A 19,478-nucleotide genomic window follows, 5' to 3' on the forward strand; every position below is an offset into this window, starting at 1 on the left:
TTTCGGGGCCTCCTGTTATTTGGAGAGGAATTGGAGAAGATTGTGAAAGACCTGGGGGAATCTAAACCCCAGCGGTTGCCTGAGGATAGACCGAGGCCTTCTTCCAAAGGTTCTGTGTTTCCCTCCTCTTCCAGACCTCGCTTCTGTGAAGCTCGCAGGTATTGCCCGGGGCTCTCTGCTGGGTTTTCTCAACGTACCCGTTTTCAGCAGAGGAACTCCTTTCGCTCGGACAAACGTTCCACAGGGGCCGGGTCGCGGCCAGGAGTTCAGGGGTGTCCTCCACAATGATGGGACGCCGGTCCACTCCTCCTTGCCTGCAGTAGGAGGACATCTTTCCCTCTTTCTAGAGGAGTGGACCAAGATTACCTCAGATCAGTGGGTCCTGGACCTGATCAGAGAAGGTTACCGACTGGAATTTGGTGCCCCGGTGAGAGACGTGTTTGTGGAGTCCCGATGTGGCACTGCTGTAAAACGGGCGGCAGTAGAGGAGACCTTACACGTTTTGGATCACCTCGGAGCGGTGATCCCAGTGCCTCCCGCCGAACACGGCTGCGGCCGCTATTCCATTTATTTTGTCGTGCCTCGAAAAGGCGGGTCTTTCAGACCGATCCTCGACTTACGAAGAGTCAACAAGGCTCTCAGAGTACGACATTTTCACATGGAAACCCTGCACTCCGTCATTGCGGCGGTACAGCCAGGAGAGTTTCTCACGTTTCTGAACCTAAAAGAAGCTTATTTGCACATTCCTATCTGGCCTCCACACCAGCGGTTCCTCCGCTTTGCGGTGTTGGGAAAGCATTTCCCATTTCAGGCCTGGCCTTTCGGCCTAGCCACAGCTCCCCGTACCTTTTCCAGGGTAATGGTGGTCGTAGCTGCCTGTTTCAGGCGAGAGGGTATCAGAGTTCACCCTTATCTCGACGACTGGCTCATCAGAGCAGATTCGGCAACCTAGAGTAGTCTTGCCACAGCCAGAGTGGTGGCGGTCTTGCAGGCGCTAGGCTGAGTGGTCAATATACCCAAGAGTCACCTGACCCCCCTCTCTCTTGAGTATTTGGGGGTCCGGTCCGACACTGCATCGGGGTTTGTCTTTCTCCCCGACCAAAGGTGGTGCAAGCTTCAGAATCAGGTCCGCCTGCTCCTGCCTCGCCCGTGAGCTTGGGACTTTGTCCAGCTGCTGGGGTCGATGACGGCCACCTTGGAGGTGGTGCCTTGGGCGAGAGCGTATTTGAGGCCTCTGCAGATTGCCCTGCTTCAACAATGGTCTCCGAAGTCCCAGGAATATCAGCGCAGACTGACGTTGCTCCCTGCAGCCCGGCTCAGTATGGAGTGGTGGCTCTCAGACAGGATGCTGCGCCAAGGAATGCCTCTTGCGCTTCCTTCTTGGTGCCTGGTGATAACAGATGCCAGCCTTCTGGGCTGGGGAGTGCATTGCCAGGGAAGCTATGCTCAGGGTCTGTGGACACCCATAGAAGCGGGGTGGTCCATCAATCGCTTGGAACTGAGAGCGATATTCCAGGCTCTTATGGCCTTTCAAAAGACTCTGAAGGGGCTTGCTGTCCGGATTCTGTCAGACAACACGACAGCGGTGGCATACATAAATCGTCAGGAGGCAATCAGTGCAGGGCCCTGGCCTCGGAGGCTGCCCAGATTTGCCAGTGGGCCGAGCTACACCTGCAGCTTCTGTTGGCAGCTCACATAGCAGGTCAGATCAACATGCAAGTCCTACTGCGGATTCGACAGCACCGAGGTCTGGTGATTCTCATCGCTCCAGATTGGCCAAGGCATCCGTGGTATGCGGATCTCCGCCGGATGTTGGTGGACGCTCCGGTGCATTTGCCCCTGGTGCCGAACCTGTTGGTTTAGGGTCCGGTGTCTATGGAGGATCCCTGCTGATTTGGTCTTACGGTCTGGCTATTGAGAGGGCGCAATTGAGAGACAAGGGCTACTCTAATAAGGTCATCTCCACTCTTGCAGGCCCGCAAGCGGTCCACCTCCGCAGCTTATGCTCAGATCTGGCGCAAATTTGAGGCGTGGGGTGTTTCAAAGGCGATCACACCCACGGGGCTACAGTCTCGACAGTGCTGGACTTCTTGCAGGAGGGCTTACAAAAAGGCCTGGCTTACAATTCCCTGCGGGTGCAAGTGGGAGCATTATCATGCTATCGAGGGAAAGTCGCTGGCTTGTCCCTTGCTGCTCATCCGGACGTTGCCCGCTTTCTCAGAGGGGTGCTTAAGCTCCGTCGCCCTGTCCGGCTTGGAACCTGGGGCTGGTGTTGAAGGCTCTTCAGTGTTTGCCCTTCGAGCCGCTTAAGCGAGCTTCGGAGAAGATGTGACTCAAGACAGTCTTTTTGGTGGCCATGACATCGGCTAGACGCATGTCTGAGCTGCAGGCGCTGTCCTGTCGGGACCCTTTTCTACTACTACTACTATTTAGCATTTCTATAGCGCTACAAGGCGTACGCAGCGCTGCACAAACATAGAAGAAAGACAGTCCCTTCTCAAAGAGCTTACAATCTAATAGACAAAAAAAATTAAGTAATCAAATCAATTAATGTGAATGGGAAGGAAGAGAGGAGGGTAGGTGGAGGCGAGTGGTTACAAGTTTTCTGCAGTTCTCGGAGTTGGAGTAACAGTACGTACAGTGCCTTCCTTTCTGCCTAAGGTGGTTTCAGCGTTTCACCTGAACCAGCCCATTTTTCTTCCTTCCTTTGCTAGGGAAGAGTTCCCGGACTCCTTTGGGCAGTTACATCTTCTGGATGTCCGCAGGACGCTGTTGCAGTATCTACAGATGTCAAATGACTTCAGGACTTCTGATCACCTTTTTGTCTTCTTGTCAGGTCCTTGGCGTGGAGGCCCGGCATCTAAGGCCACTATAGCCCCGTTGGCTCAAGGAAGTCATTTTTGCTGCATATCTGCTTTTAGGTCGGTCTCCGCCTGAAGCGTTTAAGGCGCATTCCACAAGCGCGGTTTCTTCCTCTTGGGTTGAAACGGGTGCATTCTCTCTTCAAGAGATCTGTAGTGTGGCTACTTGGGCATCTCAGCTCTCATTTGTCCGGCATTATAGGCTGGATGTTGCAGCGAAGCAGGACGCTATTTTTGGAGCACAAGTGTTTGCTCGCGGTGTGGCCTGTTCCCACCCTACGTAGGGATTGCTTTTGTACATCCCATCAGTTAATGGATTCATCTGCTGCTGATGACAAGGAAGGGAAAATTAGGTTCTTACCTTGGTAATTTTCTTTCCTTTAGTCACAGCAGATGAATCCATGATCCCTCCCTGTCTGACTTGTTTTTTGTTCAAATCTTTCATGCAGTGTTAGATCTCATTGGGAGAAGTTGGATACCAGTTCTCAAAATTTCTACATGATGTTCTACTACAGGAGGTTGAGTTCATCTCTCCTTTGTATGGTTATTGCTCCTGTTCTGGGGCGTTTGTTCGCTGTGAGGAAAGTTTGTTATTATACCTTTATGGTTCACTCTGCTTTGGAAATCTCAAATACTGAAGGCAGTTGGGTCTAGCCGTCTAAGAGGCACTATGGTTTTTCAGTGTTCTCTATCTCCAACTGCTGGTAGGCAGATACAACCCATCAGTTATAGGATTCATCTGCTGTGACTAAAGGAAAGAAAATTACCAAGGTAATAACCTAATTTTCCCTTCTATCTTGTGTGAGTTTAGTCACATCTGGGTAAATCCATATCCGTTGCCCACAAAACAGGCACAGTTGTTTTCTAAAGTAAAGTGTCATCATCTACTATAATAATTTGCAATCCAACGTTCTGAAGCTGACTGCCGGGAAGTTAAAGCCCGGTTCTTAATGTCTGAAACCTTCCGGTGATGTCACCGTGTTGCCTGGGAAACTGCGACGCGTCTCAAGCACGGGCGCGATGAGTTTGCACCACCATCTTCATCCCCTCCCAGTTCAGCAGTCCCCCCCCCCCCCCCAAACAGTGTGGTGGCAATCTCCACTTACTAGCGTCACCTAGATCATCATACATACGGTCAACAGTTCTCAATCTAACCCCCCTGCCCTTAACACCTCACCAGGAGACGCAGAGTTCAGCAGTCAGCCCCCCCCCCCCCCCCCATGTGGCTGCAATCTCCACTTACTATCTTCACCTAGATCACCATACATATGGTCATCAGTTCTCAGTCTAACCCCCCTGCCCTTAACACTTCGCCAGGAGACGCAGGGATGTGGCACGCTCGACACTGAAACACTGCATTTAGGGAAGTGTAGTTTTATTGTAGCACTAAGATTCAACGGAGGGGACAACCCCATGGGCGCCGCAGTTAAGCGCCAGAGCTGCGCTGTGCTCGGCTGATAGCCTCCCCTCCCCTTTTCGGCAAGAGCCTACGTTATCCTGCCTATTTGGCTGTGCTTCCGCTCGGATGGCACAGAGAGGTAGGGAGGTGCGGGGGTGTGGAACTCAGATGACAGGGGGTGCATGGAACTTGGAGGGCAGGGGAGGAGAGGGAGGGAGGGGGTCCTGGAACGGGAGGGGGTCCTGGAACCCGAAGGGGAGGGGGCCTGGAACACGGAGGACAGGGAGGGAGGGAGGTGGGGGCCATGGAACTCGGAGGGGAAGTGGCCTGGAACTCTGAGGACAGAGAAGGACGGACACTCAGTGGTGTGGAACTCCAAAGACAGAGACTAAGGGACAGAGAGCTGGAACTCCGAGGAGAGGGGAGCATGGAACTCCGAGGACAGGGAGGGGGACCTGGAATTCACATGACAGAGAGTGAGGCAGGAGGCCAAGCTGCAACTGTGAGGAAAACCTTGCTAGCGCCCGTTTCATTTCTATCAGAAACGGGCTTTTTTTTTACTAGTAACATTTAAATCCTGTTTGAAAACAAATGAGACCAACGGAGTAGATCTCACTTATTTCAGAAGAGTCTTCTAATATAGCAGACAGATCTTTATTTACTGACAGTTGACTTTGGGCCCCTGTTTTCTGCTCCATCTTGCTAGAAACAGTAGGAAGATAGTACATTTTATTTATTGGAGGAATAGTAACTTTGCTTTATTGTTAACAGCGTCTGGCTCCAGTGACATCTCCCTAGGTATCGCTGCTTTTTGCTGTTTTTGTTATACTGTTTCTCTTTTGGGCCTCATGACATCAACTGTACCTTCTAAATTTCCTGGGCACTTCAACCCAAGACCAGCCCAGTGGATTCTACATGTTCAATAGCTTCATGTCACGCTAAGACGTTGCTCATCACAAATTAGCTCAGGGTCTCCCTATCTTATTGGCTGAAGGAATCAAATTGAATCAAAGGAATTTAATTTCATATTCCTCTTATTCAAGATTATTACTACAGATGTCTACAGCATGGGCTGGAGAACTCATGTAGAGGTGCTTCAGACTCGGGGCTTAGGGTCTACACAGCAAAAAGTTCTCTCTAGATTTCATAGGAGGGAGATTTGGAACTCCTAAACACTTTCAGAAATTGTTTGCCCAATAAAAGATGCTGTATACCTGTAATGGATGTTCTCCATGGACAGAAGGGTCCTACAGCCATGTAGATGTTATCCCTGACAACACCAGTTGGACTTAATACCAGAGCTTTGACAGCTCTACTAAACATAGCAAGTATGCAGGGGTACTCTCAAGTCATCATTAACAACAATTAAGAATCTGTCCGTTGTTGAAGCACGCTTCAACTCAGGTGGGGATGGCTAGGAATGTGTGGCTTTAGGATCCTGCTATCCACAGAACATCCATTACAGGTATGAAACTTTGCTTTCTCCTTAGACAAATAGGATATGTTTAACCACACAGATGGGGATGCTGTAGCTAAGGGGTGCATGAATAAATATATATCCTGACATGTATAGGAAAGCTCACATATTGGCAACCTGAGCCATGAGGATACCGCTAAGCATCACAGGGAAACTTCAGTACTGCTTGACCAAAATTAGTATGCAAATCTGTCAGCTGATCTAGACAAAGGTATAACCAGAGGAACAAGTAGCTGCTCTGCATATGCCTATCGTTTATTATGAAACTGTGCTTTCATTGTAGCCATGCCTCTGAGGCTGTGGTCAGTCACTCCACTCTAACTAGGTCTGTATTCTTTGTAACAAAAGGCAATGCAATAAGAAACTGGAGTGTTTTTCTTTGTATCAAAGAAGATAAATCGTGAAGGTCTGTTAGATACCTGTCTTTTGTAAGTATAATCATAGTTCTGTCTTAAAGACCAGTATTTCAAATCAAATCAATTCTTGTATGCCGCTGATTTTCCCTTTCCAGGGTTCATTTCGGTTTACATTCTAGGTGAAGCAAAATCCGATAATGCTAGTATGAGGTATGAGCCCAAGAGATTCCCTTATTCAAAAGGTTCCAGCAGCTGCACTATTCAATGGTAATCAAATCTGCTCTCAAAAGAGCCAAGTCTAACTCCTCGGTGCTTCTGGGGTGGGATGCTCAGAACTTGGATTCTTTTGGGAGGAAGATGTGTTAGGTTGCTAGGCGCCCCCTTTATACATTCTTACCAACTCTTCATGTTCTGTTCTAGGCAAAGTATAGTGTAGCTAAATAGCCAGCTTAAACCATCCCCAAGTAGAATTTTTATCAGTAGACTCTCAATTCTTAAGCAAATCTTTATTGTAGCACTCATAATTAACAAAGAAAATCCAACTTACAATTCAGTTGCTTAGAAGAGAATGTTGCCTTTGCACATAGGCTGTATCTAACCACCCGAGAGGCAAGGGAGTTGGCCAGAACCTCAGCCCAACTCAGAGGAAAAGCTGTAACACTCAAAGGCGAATAAGGGGGAGAAATCAGGGAAAATTAATGTGGAATGACTTGGGGAAATGGTGATAAATCCCGATGGAATTACAGTAGATTAATGAGGGATCGACCCTAGAACAGCTGCTGATGAGAAAGCATGCTAGTGGGCCTCTCTCAGCCCGTGGGGGCAGAGAGGGAGGGCTGGCCCTAGCTCAGAGCTAACAGCCAATAGAGAAAGCTCACAAGGAGTCAATCACACGAACCAGAAACTATGGAGGAATGGTGAGGGGAAGCCACAATGTGCTGTTTCACAGACAATGCAATTGAATACAAATAATACTCATACTAAATCTACATAATGCATCCTGCCTTCATGAATTTAGGGGTAGAGCACTTCATGAACATACACTTGAAGTCCTTGGTGAACAGTGTGGCAAAAATTTGCAGACACTACCATCTGAGCAGGCTGCAGAGTTCTGCTAGTTAGTAGCCAAGCACTTGGCATGAAGAACCTATGGTGCTTTCAATGTGGCATCCAGGATTTCCCCTGTGGGTATAGGAATACATAGACTTGGCTGTTTGTGTGCTTCTGACCTAGAACTTGTGGTTCAGGAACAGCTGGCAGATGTTTCCTGCCAGGGTTATAACATTTTTAGTATCAAGGTGGAAGAGGTGACTGACCTGATCAAGCATGCTGTTACCGTTGCCACTATATCATTGCATTCCTGATAACCTCCTCGTCCAGGTGGTATTAAGGCACAGTTTAAAGAACCTAGTACCTTATTTATTTATTTATTTATTAAGTTTTCAAATTTTTACAAGCATAAACTTGATCAGAAAGTTGGTTAATTAGAATTACATTATTTCAGGAGAAATTATTATAATACACATATCTATGCTCTATTAGCCAAACATAAGTCCACAAGTGGAGTTCAAAAATGTCATATGTTGAAGAATAAACAATATGTATTTACGGAGAGTTAACAGACATGTGCTTGATCCTAAATATAATATTAATTGAAGAGCTAATTACTGCTGGAGATTCCACTCCAGCAACCCTTCTTGTTGTAATAAATGTCTCAAGTTGGGAGGGATGAAAAAACACATATTTCTCAAAATGGTAGTTAACCAAACATTTACAGGGAAATTTGAGAAAGAAAGTTGCTCCCATATGAATCATTTCTTGTTTCTTTTGAAGATATCTTTTACGGCGTACTTGTCTCCCTAGAGACATCAGGATAAACAGAGCTCAAATAGTTTGTCTTGATTTTTATAAAACACTAGTAAAAAAGGCCCGTTTCTGACACAAATGAAACGGGTGCTAGCAAGGTTTTCCTCGGAGTGTGTATGTTTGGGAGAGTGTATGTGAGAGTGACTGTTTGAGAGTCAGAGTGAAAGTGTGAGTGTGTGAGAGAGAGAGTGAGTCTGGGTGTGACAGAGTGTGTGTGTGAGAATGAGAGTGTGTGCAAGTGTGTATGTGAGACACAGTGTGAGAGAGAGAGAGTGTGTGTGTGGGCGAGAGAGAGAGTGTGTGTGAGACACAGATTGTCTGCGAGAGTGAGTGTATGAGACCAAGCGAGTGTGTGAGTGACTGTGTGGCACATAGAGAGTGAATGTGATACAGTGTGAGATAGTGTGTGAGAGTGAGAGTCAGAAAGACATTGTATATGAGAGAGAGAGTGTGAGCCCTGCCCCCTCCATTCATCCTTTTCCAGCAATTCCCCTCTCTCCCTGAGCCCTGCCCTCCCAATCCATGCCCATCCATGTTCCTCTGTCACCTGCCCCCTCCATTCATCCCTATCCAGCAATTCCCATCTCTCCCTGAGGCCTGCCCTGCAATCCATATCCATCCATGCCCATCTGTCCCCTCCATTCATCCCTATCCAGCAATTCCCCTCTCCCTGAGTCCTGCCCTTCCAATCCATGCTCCTCTGTCACCTGGCCCCTCCATTCATCCCTATCCAGCAATTCCCCCCTCTGTCTGAGGCCTGCCCTGCAATCCATATGCATCCATGCCCATCTGTGCCCTCCATTCATCCCTATCCAGCAATTCCCCTCTCCCTGAGTCCTGCCCTTCCAATCCATGCCCATCCATGCTCCTTTGTCACCTGGCCCCTCCATTCATCCCTATCCAGCAATTCCCCTATCTCCTTGAGGCCTGCCCTGCAATCCATATCCATGCCCATCTGTCCCCTCCATCCCTTTCCAGCAATTCCCCTCTCTCCCTGAGCCCTGCCCTCCCAATCCATGCCCATCCATGTTCCTCTGTCACCTGCCCCCTCCATTCATCCCTATCCAGCAATTCCCATCTCTCCCTGAGGCCTGCCCTGCAATCCATATCCATCCATGCCCATCTGTCCCCTCCATTCATCCCTATCCAGCAATTCCCCTCTCCCTGAGTCCTGCCCTTCCAATCCATGCTCCTCTGTCACCTGGCCCCTCCATTCATCCCTATCCAGCAATTCCCCTCTCTGCCTGAGGCCTGCCCTGCAATCCATATGCATCCATGCCCATCTGTGCCCTCCATTCATCCCTATCCAGCAATTCCCCTCTCCCTGAGTCCTGCCCTTCCAATCCATGCCCATCCATGCTCCTCTGTCCCCTGCCCCCTCCATTCATCCCTTTCCAGCAATTCCCCTCTCTCCCTGAGCCCTCCCCTCCCAATCCATGGCCATCCATGCTCCTCTGTCCCCTGGCGCCTCCATTCATCCTTTTCCAGCAAGTCCCCTCTCTCCCTTCCATGACCCCCCCTCGCATCCATGCTCCTCTCTCTCCCATGTCCCAGCCTGGCCCGCCCTCTTCTCCCCCCCCCCCCCCTTCGCATCCATGCTGTCGTTTCTCCCTTGCCCTCCCGCTCCCATTGTTGTACTTTACTGGCCACCCTCTTCTGTCCCCCCAACATGCGTTTTTTTTTTCTTCTTGTTAAATTTACCTCCGTGGCGGTTCCGGCAGCGAAGCGTCAGGGAAGGAGGCGGTGCTCCCGACGTCTAGGTTTCCCTTCGCTGTGTTCCGCCTTCTTTTGACGTCATCCTTGACGTCAGAAGAAGGCGGAACACAGCGAAGGGAAGGCTAGACGTCGAGAGCGCCGCCTCCTTCCCTGACGCTTCGCTGCCGAGCGATGCGATTGGTTGAGTGTCATTGCTCCGCCCTCGACGTCATCACGTTTGACGCGTGGGCGGGGCAGACACAAAGCGATCTCACCCTCTTCACTTTTAGAATGTTGGCTAAGAGAGGCTTCATTAGAACGTTGGAGGTGCGTTTTATATAGAGAGATTTTTAATACCCACAACTTATCTGGCAATAGTGCTACTGTCGCTACCAAAGTAGCTGGTGTTATTAAATCAGTGTCTGATGTTTTTAATAATGTTGTAACGTCCAAAGGTTGGTTCTCTTGTGTTTGTAGATTCCTAGATGGTAAGTAATAAACTTGAGCAAAGGGGGGGGATATTTTCCTCCCCAATCTGGATAATATCTTTGAAGTAAGATTTTAGCATCGCTCGTGGAGACACTAAAAATAAGTAAGGAAAATTTATAAAACGAAGATTGTTACTTCTAGAATAGTTCTCCAGGTTCTCTGTCTTTCGTCTTAAGTTAGTTAAATCTTTAAGCATAGTATTTTGTATCTCACGGACTTGTTGAATCTCAGTCTGTTTTTGGACTTGCAAGGTTAATAATTTCACTTTCTCCTGAGTTTGTCCAAGATCTTGTTTTATCTTATGCATCTGGGGGACTAACGCCTTCCCTAGATCATGAATCAATGTCCATAGATTATCTAATGTAACCTCAGAGGGTTTAACTGTTTGTAACAACGGAAATGAAATAGTTTCTACCTCTGTTTGTTGTGGATCGATGCCTGCCGAAATTGAGGCATTTTCTTTCTCCGTCGTTGTTTCGACCGCCGTGGCTAATACTGCTTCCACTTGTTCTTGTCTCGCCTCTTGCCTTCCGATTCCAATGACCACTTCGGAACTCAGGTTTGGAGACACCATCTTTGGAGAGCTAGCTCCACATGGCTGAGGAGGAAGAGGAGGTGCTCTATTGTCAGGGCTCAGAGAAATTTCCAGCCCAGGGCTCTCCTATAGGCCTTCAACTGCCGCGGAGACTGTCAGCGGGCCGCTCACTGATACTCTAGGATCGGGAGTCCTCTGCAAAAAGGTATCAATCGAGCCAACAAGAGTAGGGGGATTTGGCCACTGGGAGGCTGGGGCAGCGGCTTTTCCCCTTCTCTTAGGCATAGCTATAGATTCCAGGAAAATTTGCGAGAGCTCAAACGCACGCCTGCTTCACTCGGCAGCCATTTTGAACTCCCAAAGAACCTAGTACTTTTAAAGGTGTAGGGGTCCCCCTATCTCTCACCCTTTCTAGTCAACCCATAGCTCTTGCTCATGCCCAAGGCAGCAGACAGCTTAAAATTCCCAATCAGCAACCCAGTCAAAGCAAGGAATATAATTTTGACTGGCTCCAAGAGTAGAGCTACAGTAAAAGTAACTTGTGCTGAACAGCCTGGCAGTGAGAGGCTGAATTTAGTCTGCATGATTTACACCCTTCATTGGCGAAAACTCTTCAAATTGCCCACCAAGAACATCAAAATTAAGCGCTCAGCACCAGGGATTGTTTCTGCAAGAACTTTTCCGTCTTGCAGGTCAGTTTGGTTGAGCCTGCTTCATCAGTGGATTAAAGGAAGGGATTTGACTTCAAGTACTTCCTGGTCCACAAAGTCAGGAGGATTCTGTCCCATCCTAGACCTAAGGGCCTTGAACAAGTTTCTGGCCACAGAAAAATTTGGATGGTTTCCCTAGGCACCTTAATTCCCATGATTCAGGAAAACATTTGGCTGTATGTTCTTGTTTTAAAGGATTGTTATACCCACATTTGGACACTTTTAAGTCATTGGAATTCTTCAAAGGCAAGCAGGCCATAATTTTACAACTGGGTGATGACATCCAATGAAGCCCGATGCAGACGCTGCCCAGCGTACTGTCTGTTTGGCAGCATCTCACCGTGCATGCGTGTGTGCGGTCCTGACAAGTGCAAGTGTGGGACCAATAGTCTTCAGTTTTCTGTGGAGCAGAGAGGTCGCGTTTGTGATCTCTGAGCGTCAAATTATTTTTCTTTATGTGGTGCCTTCCCTGTGGGTATTTTTCCTCTTTTTCTCATTGGTTTTTTTTTTTTTACCCCTCTGGTGTTTTTTTTGCCCAGGTTTATTTCCTTTTTTTTTGTTTTGTTCCAGAGGCCTGGTAGTTACGGATTCCCAGATGTGATATGCTCTCCTGCTTGTCCTGGAAAAGTGAAGATATTCACTTATAGCAGGTATTTTCCAAGTACAGCAGGGGACCTATTCTCACATATCCTTCTCTAGTTAGTTGTATTCTATTAGCAGTTGTAATAGACTAGCTAGTCCCACACAGCGGTCATGGGTGGGATGGCGCAGTGTGGAGTTCAAAAGAGGCTTAAAATTAAAAATATCCTTAATAGGAATGTTCAAATATTTGGTGTGTTTTTTAGTATCATACATAGATGCATACATCCTTCTAGGCCCATTACTTCAGTTCCAGGTTGCACTTCCACCAGCAGTCTGTATATTGTTTCAGGTTGATTGGTTTCTTAGGCCTTGCCATTGCAAGTTTCTGTTGTTCTAGCATTGTTGTTTAAGGTGACCCTGCTAGCTAGGGATTCCCAGTTGTGAGAATATTATGGCCTGCTTGTCTTTGGAGAAAGCTTAGTTACTTATCTGTAGCAGGTGTTCTGTGAAGGCAGAAGGCCAATTATTCTTAGAACCCCCCCCCCCCCCCCCCCCCAGAATTTGTCTTTTCAGCTGTTGTGCAATCCCACGTCAGGCAGGAAGGCACCCACATGTGCTTGGATGTTGTCAAAGGTCTCTTAGACATTACACTGGGTAGCATCTGCACTGGGCTCGATCAGGTGACATCACCCAGTTGTGTGAATAATTGGCCTGCTGTCCTCTAAGAACACCTGCTTCAGGTAAGTAACTTTGCTTTATTTTCAGATTCACAGTAGGGAGCTATGTTAAGGGCAAGTGGAGCAGTGGTAGGTAAATAATTGAATGAAAGGAAGGACCAAATGATTAGTGGAGGACCTAAGAGTTGATGTCAAAGCTGCCTTACAGAGAGAATACCTGGTCAACCAGTATGCAGTTGTAGGGCTTTATCGTTTCTGGTTATAATTGGAGTGAGGGAGTGGCAAGTTTGATATCACTGCTTGTAGGGTGAATTAGAACTATTTTTTTGTCCTTTGCTTAGAAGTATCTCCTTGTAGTTAATGAATCTTGTACAGCAGCCAGTGAATCCATATCTTTAGCTAGAGAAGAGTAACTAGAGAAAATAGGCAAGCTAAATGGCTTTTATTTACTGACATTTCTACTTGGTTAGGCCAATCTATGGTAGTGCTAATAATGGTAGTATCTTCCAAAAAAGTAGACCCAGAAGTGGGTTTCATTAATTATCTAAACAGAAAACAAAACACAACGTACTTTTGGAACACAGTTTTCAAATGGCTATGAAATAAATAAATTAGTAGTTTTTCCTTAAGGGAGTAGGAAGCACATTCCATACTTGTACAGCTTTTATAAGAGGGTTTTTTCAAAAGCTGCTTCTTAAATGATGGGAACGCCAGTGCGCGCATCTGTTCTTCAGCCTAATGGCTTTACTGCCACATGAATTTACTTAAAAAAAAACCAAAAAAACCTGCTGGAGCTATACCGTTTAAAGCTTTAAAGATAGCATATCAGTTTAAAATCGGTGCATGCCTAAAGTGGAAGCCACTGGAGTGCAACAAGAAGGGGTGATACATGATCAAATTTCTTCTTTTTAAAAGTTAATCTTAATCTTTATGCATTTCCTAACATCATTTGTAGTTCAAAAGTTGAGAAGTTTAATGTGGCTTCCAAAACTTATGAAGTGGAATCAACCATAAATGTATCACATTTTATTTAAATCTGTTAAAAGAGGGGCTTTGAGCACCTAACCACAAAATTTTTGTTTTTGTAGGATTTAGTTTAAACAAATTAAAACTGGCTGTTTTTAATTTTAACCACAATAAGTGGAGAAAAAAGATCTTAGCAACCAAACTGCACCATAGCTAACTCTCTGATGCTGGTGCAGCCAAAAAAAGGCATCAGTCTGAAAAAACCTCCACTTCAAAAAAGATTTTCCAAGTATAATAGACACTGCTATAGCATTCCTGGAACAGAATGATAATATAATATGCTGCTGAAATACTTAAATCCAGGCAATATTGAAATATACTGTACTTATCTCAAATTTATAGGTACATAGCGTTATAATAGAAACCCAACACGGAATCCCTGTTTCGCTGATGCTTTGTTAGGGGAATTTCACAGCACTGTTCCCTCGCACCAGCAAGAGATAGTTAGCTGTGGTGCAGTTTGGTTGCTGAAGTCTTTCTCCACTTATTTTTGTGGTTATTTGGTTGTAGATTAAGCAGAATATTCCCTCATAGCTTATATTTGAAACAAAAGCAGTGAGTTTCTTGAAGAGTGTTTCAAACTCGTGTAAGTTTTGTGTTTTTAATTTTGTCTTTGGGACATAGGTGGTATGTTATTTTCATGTAGGTATTGCACAGATTATTCTTTTGTTGATGTTGTGCCAGTTAGTGGTGTGTAGGATCGTTTATCACAGGTAATAAATTATCTGTGACCCAGGTTCCCCAAACAGAACTATCTGCAAGCAAATTACTCTATACTCGGTCTAGGGTTGGGAACCTTGGAACCTAGCCAATTACTTCCGCGAGAGAGAACTGAAACTGAGAAAGCAGGCTGAAATATATTAGTTTTTACTATAGATTATCATAGATAAGAAAATATAGGTAAGGTATATAAAATAAACCACTCTGGCAAAGCTTTAGCTGAATACAAAAAAACAAAAAAAAATACTGGCTGGTAAAATTACAGCTATATTGTCACACTACACACTCTGTTCCTTACTGGTTACCAGCTAAAATTACACAACTGATTGGTCAGGTTGCACTGTGTTACGAGGTAGTACGTTATTAGCAGCTTATCTCCTGATCACGGTATGACTATACCCAGTCTTCGCTCAGGTAATTACCATTCACTAAACCCCGACTAATAGGAAATAAATCACCGTGTCTCTCACCAGGCTAACCTCTGTGGTTGTCTCCTGGGAATGGGCACGAGATACTTCACAGACTCAAGCTGAGATTACAGCGAGTCTTAGAGCTAGGACCGGAACTCTGCAGCAGACAGGGAGGGCACAGGTCACTCAGTGCAGGTACAGCTGAGCCACAATACTTCCTCCAGATACACAGTTCATCAGATGAGGACCTTATCAGGTCACTCTGGCCTTCTTTCCACCTCCACCTTCTTCCAAGGATTCCAACTAACTCCTTTCTTTTTCCCGCTCTTCCCAGTACCTCTTGGTCCGGTGATTGCAGGAACCAATCTGTCTCTTCCTCAGCTCACTGCATGGGAAGAAGGGTTCATTGTTCTTGACCTTCAAGTTGTTACATTGTGGTATGCATTTTCTGTTTCTCACCCGGCCTGCTAGCCATGTCTCACTCCCTAACAGCTTCTCAGGGAGATAAAGGGGGGCTGGTTTGCCCACAGCATGTCCTTGGTGTTAGATGTCTGCTAGATTTTCCAGAAAGCTGAATTAGCTAAATCACTGATTTACCGGTTCATAGGTTGCAGGTGCCATCTTTATGTCATAGGATTATTCAGGCCAAGACCAGCAAGGTGAGACAGGGAAATACCTCTACAGGTGCCATGTTCTCATTGTGCTTTTCACTTCCCAACAGGTGACACAGCTTCTAACTTGGGTAGTGCTGTGGATGAGTTGATGCGGCACCAGCCTACGCTGAAGACCGATGCTACTACCGCCATTATCAAGGTATGACTGGTCAGCATTCTTTTCACCAACCTAATGTTTTCTGAGGACAAGTAATCAGTTGTATGTGGGTGGAATCATACATCTGAGTATGCGTGGCTACTGTATATCTGCACTATACTATAATAGCTCTAGGGTAGCTGTCTTGATCTTTGTCAAAGAGTTTGGGGTAGCCTTGGGTGAGTCTCTTCATAAAAGAGGTTAATAAAATCCCAATAAAAAAAAGCATTGGTGCAGCTGTGAAGGAAGTGAGGGCTGAAGTCACAAAGGACCCAGGAGAGTTTCTGAAAGAGTGGAGCAGGACTGGAAAGGGGATGACAAGACCAAAGTATGAAAGATGACTGAAGGATTGGGACTCAGGTCCAAGTTAGGTGTATTTGTGGTAGGAATCATGGGGCTAGATGATGTGGCTGGCATTTGTCTCTTTCTCTGGGCTATCCAGGAAATGGTTTGTCTTGGATAGAGGCCGCTTCAGAAGAGAGCCTTTCCTCAGAATTCATTTTGTTGATGCATCAGGTATTGTGCTTGAAAAGGGGCTTGGCTCCTATGCCCCTATTCGGGTTTATCTCTTGGGGTCTCAGACACTGATAGGCCACTCACTTAGTAAAGGACCCAAGTGGCGTATGGTAGAGGGACAGAAGGAGTTTGAGTCCTTAGGGGTTCCACCTTAGGAAATGGGAGAGAACAAGGGTAAGGAAATGGAGGATGAGGAGATCACAACTAGGGAGAATGCCTCAGTGATCTGAATATTCAAATGTGATTAGTTGCCTTTCATGATTGCTCAGTTTCTAACTGTTCTGAGGGTGTCTGAATCATCTGATGGAGCCAAGCTTGTCCAAGGATCCCTTGGTGGAGGGAATTGGAAGCCAACATCACCAACTCAGCACTACAGAAAAGTATGCAAACATGCAGTTCTAATTAGTAATATAACAGATATATATATATAATTTTTTTTTAAACTAATGAGGTGCTTTTTAGTACAACTGAAACGGGCAGTGGAGGACTCTCTCTTACTAATATATATCCCCCTGGCCCCCAAATGAGGTGCTTTTTATTACAAGTAAAATGGCCAGTGGAGGAGTAGCCTAATGATTCCCACTGCAGCTCCTTGTGACTTTGGGCAAGTTACTGAACCTCCATTTTTCCAAGTAACAAATACGTACCTGTATATAATACACAGACTGCTTTGGTTTGTAAGCACAGAAAGACGGTATACCAAATCCCATCCCTTTTCCTAAAATTATGTAATTCAGGCATGTGTATTTGCAAATGTTTTTCAAGAGGTGACAAGAGATCATTTCTTCACCTCTCACATATTTGAGGAAAATAAAATCTGCCCCAAACCAGTTTTTACTTAGGATAGGCCTATACTGTAAGCCCAAGTAACTTTTATATAAGAGAACTATTTTTACATAACCATGACATAACCACTTTGGCACATGCGCTGACCTTTAATGCACCTGCAGTATACTTCATAGCAAATCACTGGAAACTCACTCCATTCCTTAACAGGTACCCCAGACTGTGGTTGAAAATAGACATTTTGGTAATTATACTGTACCCTCTTGTGCTTTAGGAGAAAGGTTGTGTTAGCCAAAGGTGGATGTCATAGTCTCAGTGGTGACTTTGAACCACTGTCTGGTTTAAGGTTGGAGGAGGGGTAGATCCTCAAGGATCCACAGGATAGAAAGATGGAGGTGCTGTTGAAGCTGTCCTTTGATATGTTCTGACCCTACAGATATCAATGTGTACATAAATATTGCCATACTGGGAAAGACCAAAGGTCCATCGAGCCCAGCATCCTGTTTCCAACAGGGCCAATCCAGGTCACAAATACCCGGCAAGATCCCAGAAATGTACAAAACATTTTATACTGCTTATCCCAGAAATAATGGATTTTCCCCAAGTCCATTTAATAACGGTCTATGGACTTTTCCTTTAGGAAGCTGTCCAAACCTTTTTTTTTTAAACTCCGCTAAGCTAACCGCATTTGCCACATTCTCTGGCAACAAATTCCAGAGTTTAATTACAAGAGTGAAGAAAATTTTTCTCCAATTCGTTTTAAATTTACTACATTGTAGCTTCATCGCATGCCCCCTAGTCCTAGTATTTTTGGAACGCGTAAACAGACGCTTCACGTCTACCCGTTCAACTCCACTCATTATTTTATTTTACAACATTTTTATTAGTGACACTTCAATAAAATACATACTTGACCCTATATATACAGCCTCACAGGTACAAATGTTCATAAAGAAACTTTTTTTTGTTAAGGTAATACAGAGTGCCAACCAATTATCACATTTTATCCCCTTCCCCCACTTTGATAGGAGGGATGTCCCCATGTCAATTACGCATTGCTTTAGTAATGACTGTACATGGAATTCTCATACAGATTATGGATCTGAACCTCAGGTAAATATTTGAGATTTTCGTGCAGTCAATACAAGAGGCTCCATACAATCAGCAATTGTGTGGCTATTATCTTCATCTGCTCGCTGTTGGATGGACAATATGTAAACCATATACCCTGATAACTATGAAACTGTGCCCTATGTAGTCTTTAAACCTTTATTTAGTAAATCTATTGCGAATCTATAATTAAACAAACAGGTTTTCTAATAGCCAGTTGTTCATCAGTCTGTGCATTGTGTGGTTTCTACCTGTATGCCATCAGATTACATGCAGTTTGAGTATACATTAACCTTTGGCCTTATTAATTGTGGCAACAAAGATTGTCAGCCATAATGAACATGGTATACAACCAGCATCTTAGTGTTTTCATCTTCCAATTAAACCAACACTCAAAGGAACTTTTATAACAAATTAGCAAGTGAACAGTCCTTATAATGCTCCTACCCCCCCCCCCCCCCATCCCTTTATCCCCCCCATTACCCCCTCCCTCCTTGAATCTCATCGAATGTGTGTTTCTAAAAATAAGGTCATAAATATGTATCTTTGACTGCTTCTCGATTATAACGTGTTAAGTACAAGACTCCGTCCTCTTTGGGTTAATATGTCTAACAATGGCCCCCAAAGCTTTAGAAAACGCGCCTTACGGCGGCATGAACCTTTAGCCTCCCTTGCTTCCCATGTCATCAGTTGATGTGTCTGGTTTCGCCAGTGCCAATAGTCAGGAGGTTTATCGGAAGTCCAAGATTGTAATATGCATTTTTTTGCCACCAGACATAACTTTCGACATAGAAGTGTCTCATCTGCTGTTAAACCCCGGAATGCACCTGGGCAGTCCAATATCAATTGCAGAGGAGTACCCACTATTCTACGTGATATCAGTGAAGTCATAAAGTTTACTATCTTCCGCCAATAGCTCTGAATCGTTAAACATTCCCAAAAAGCGTGGTAAAAAGTGTTCTCCACAAGATTACATTTCAAGCATTTTGGTGTAAGGATTCCTCCCATTCGGGACAATTGAGCTTGTGTGATATAGGCTCTGTGTAACACCCTGAATGCACATTCCCTATAATTAGCTCCACTGATTAGCCGGGGAATACTTTTTATGTAGGCTTCAACATCCCAGTTAGATAAATCTGCTCCTATATCTGCCTCCCACCGCCGACGGAGCTGAGCCAACCCCACTCGCGGTGTCAGGGTCCACAATGTCCTCTGAAGCTGCGAGATTGATGGGGCGTCATCAGAGATATCAAAAAGTTTTCGGATTTTCTCCCCTAAATGAAGTTTTAACGCCTCCCTATCCAAGGATTGAATATAATGCTTCATCTGACCATAGCTAAAAATGTACCTTCAATTTCCCTCTAGTGTGAGTTGTCCTAGGGATTTCAAACTTCCTTCTCCATCTAATATTGTTTCCAAACGTATAAGGCCTTTTTCCTCCCATTGTATAAAG

At 45.4% G+C, this 19,478-nt stretch overlaps 1 protein-coding gene across 1 annotated transcript in view; it reads left to right on the forward strand.

Moving 5' to 3' along the window:
- The window catches only part of HUWE1 (HECT, UBA and WWE domain containing E3 ubiquitin protein ligase 1), a 1,034,695-nt gene that overhangs the window by 241,721 nt on the left and 773,496 nt on the right, over nt 1-19,478 (forward strand). Inside the window, 1 exon segment of the mRNA XM_030194273.1 lies at nt 15,525-15,616. Within this exon segment, the coding sequence (XP_030050133.1) occupies nt 15,525-15,616 (92 nt within the window).

Source organism: Microcaecilia unicolor, chromosome 2, assembly GCF_901765095.1.
Source record: "Microcaecilia unicolor chromosome 2, aMicUni1.1, whole genome shotgun sequence".
NCBI lineage: Eukaryota > Metazoa > Chordata > Amphibia > Gymnophiona > Siphonopidae > Microcaecilia > Microcaecilia unicolor.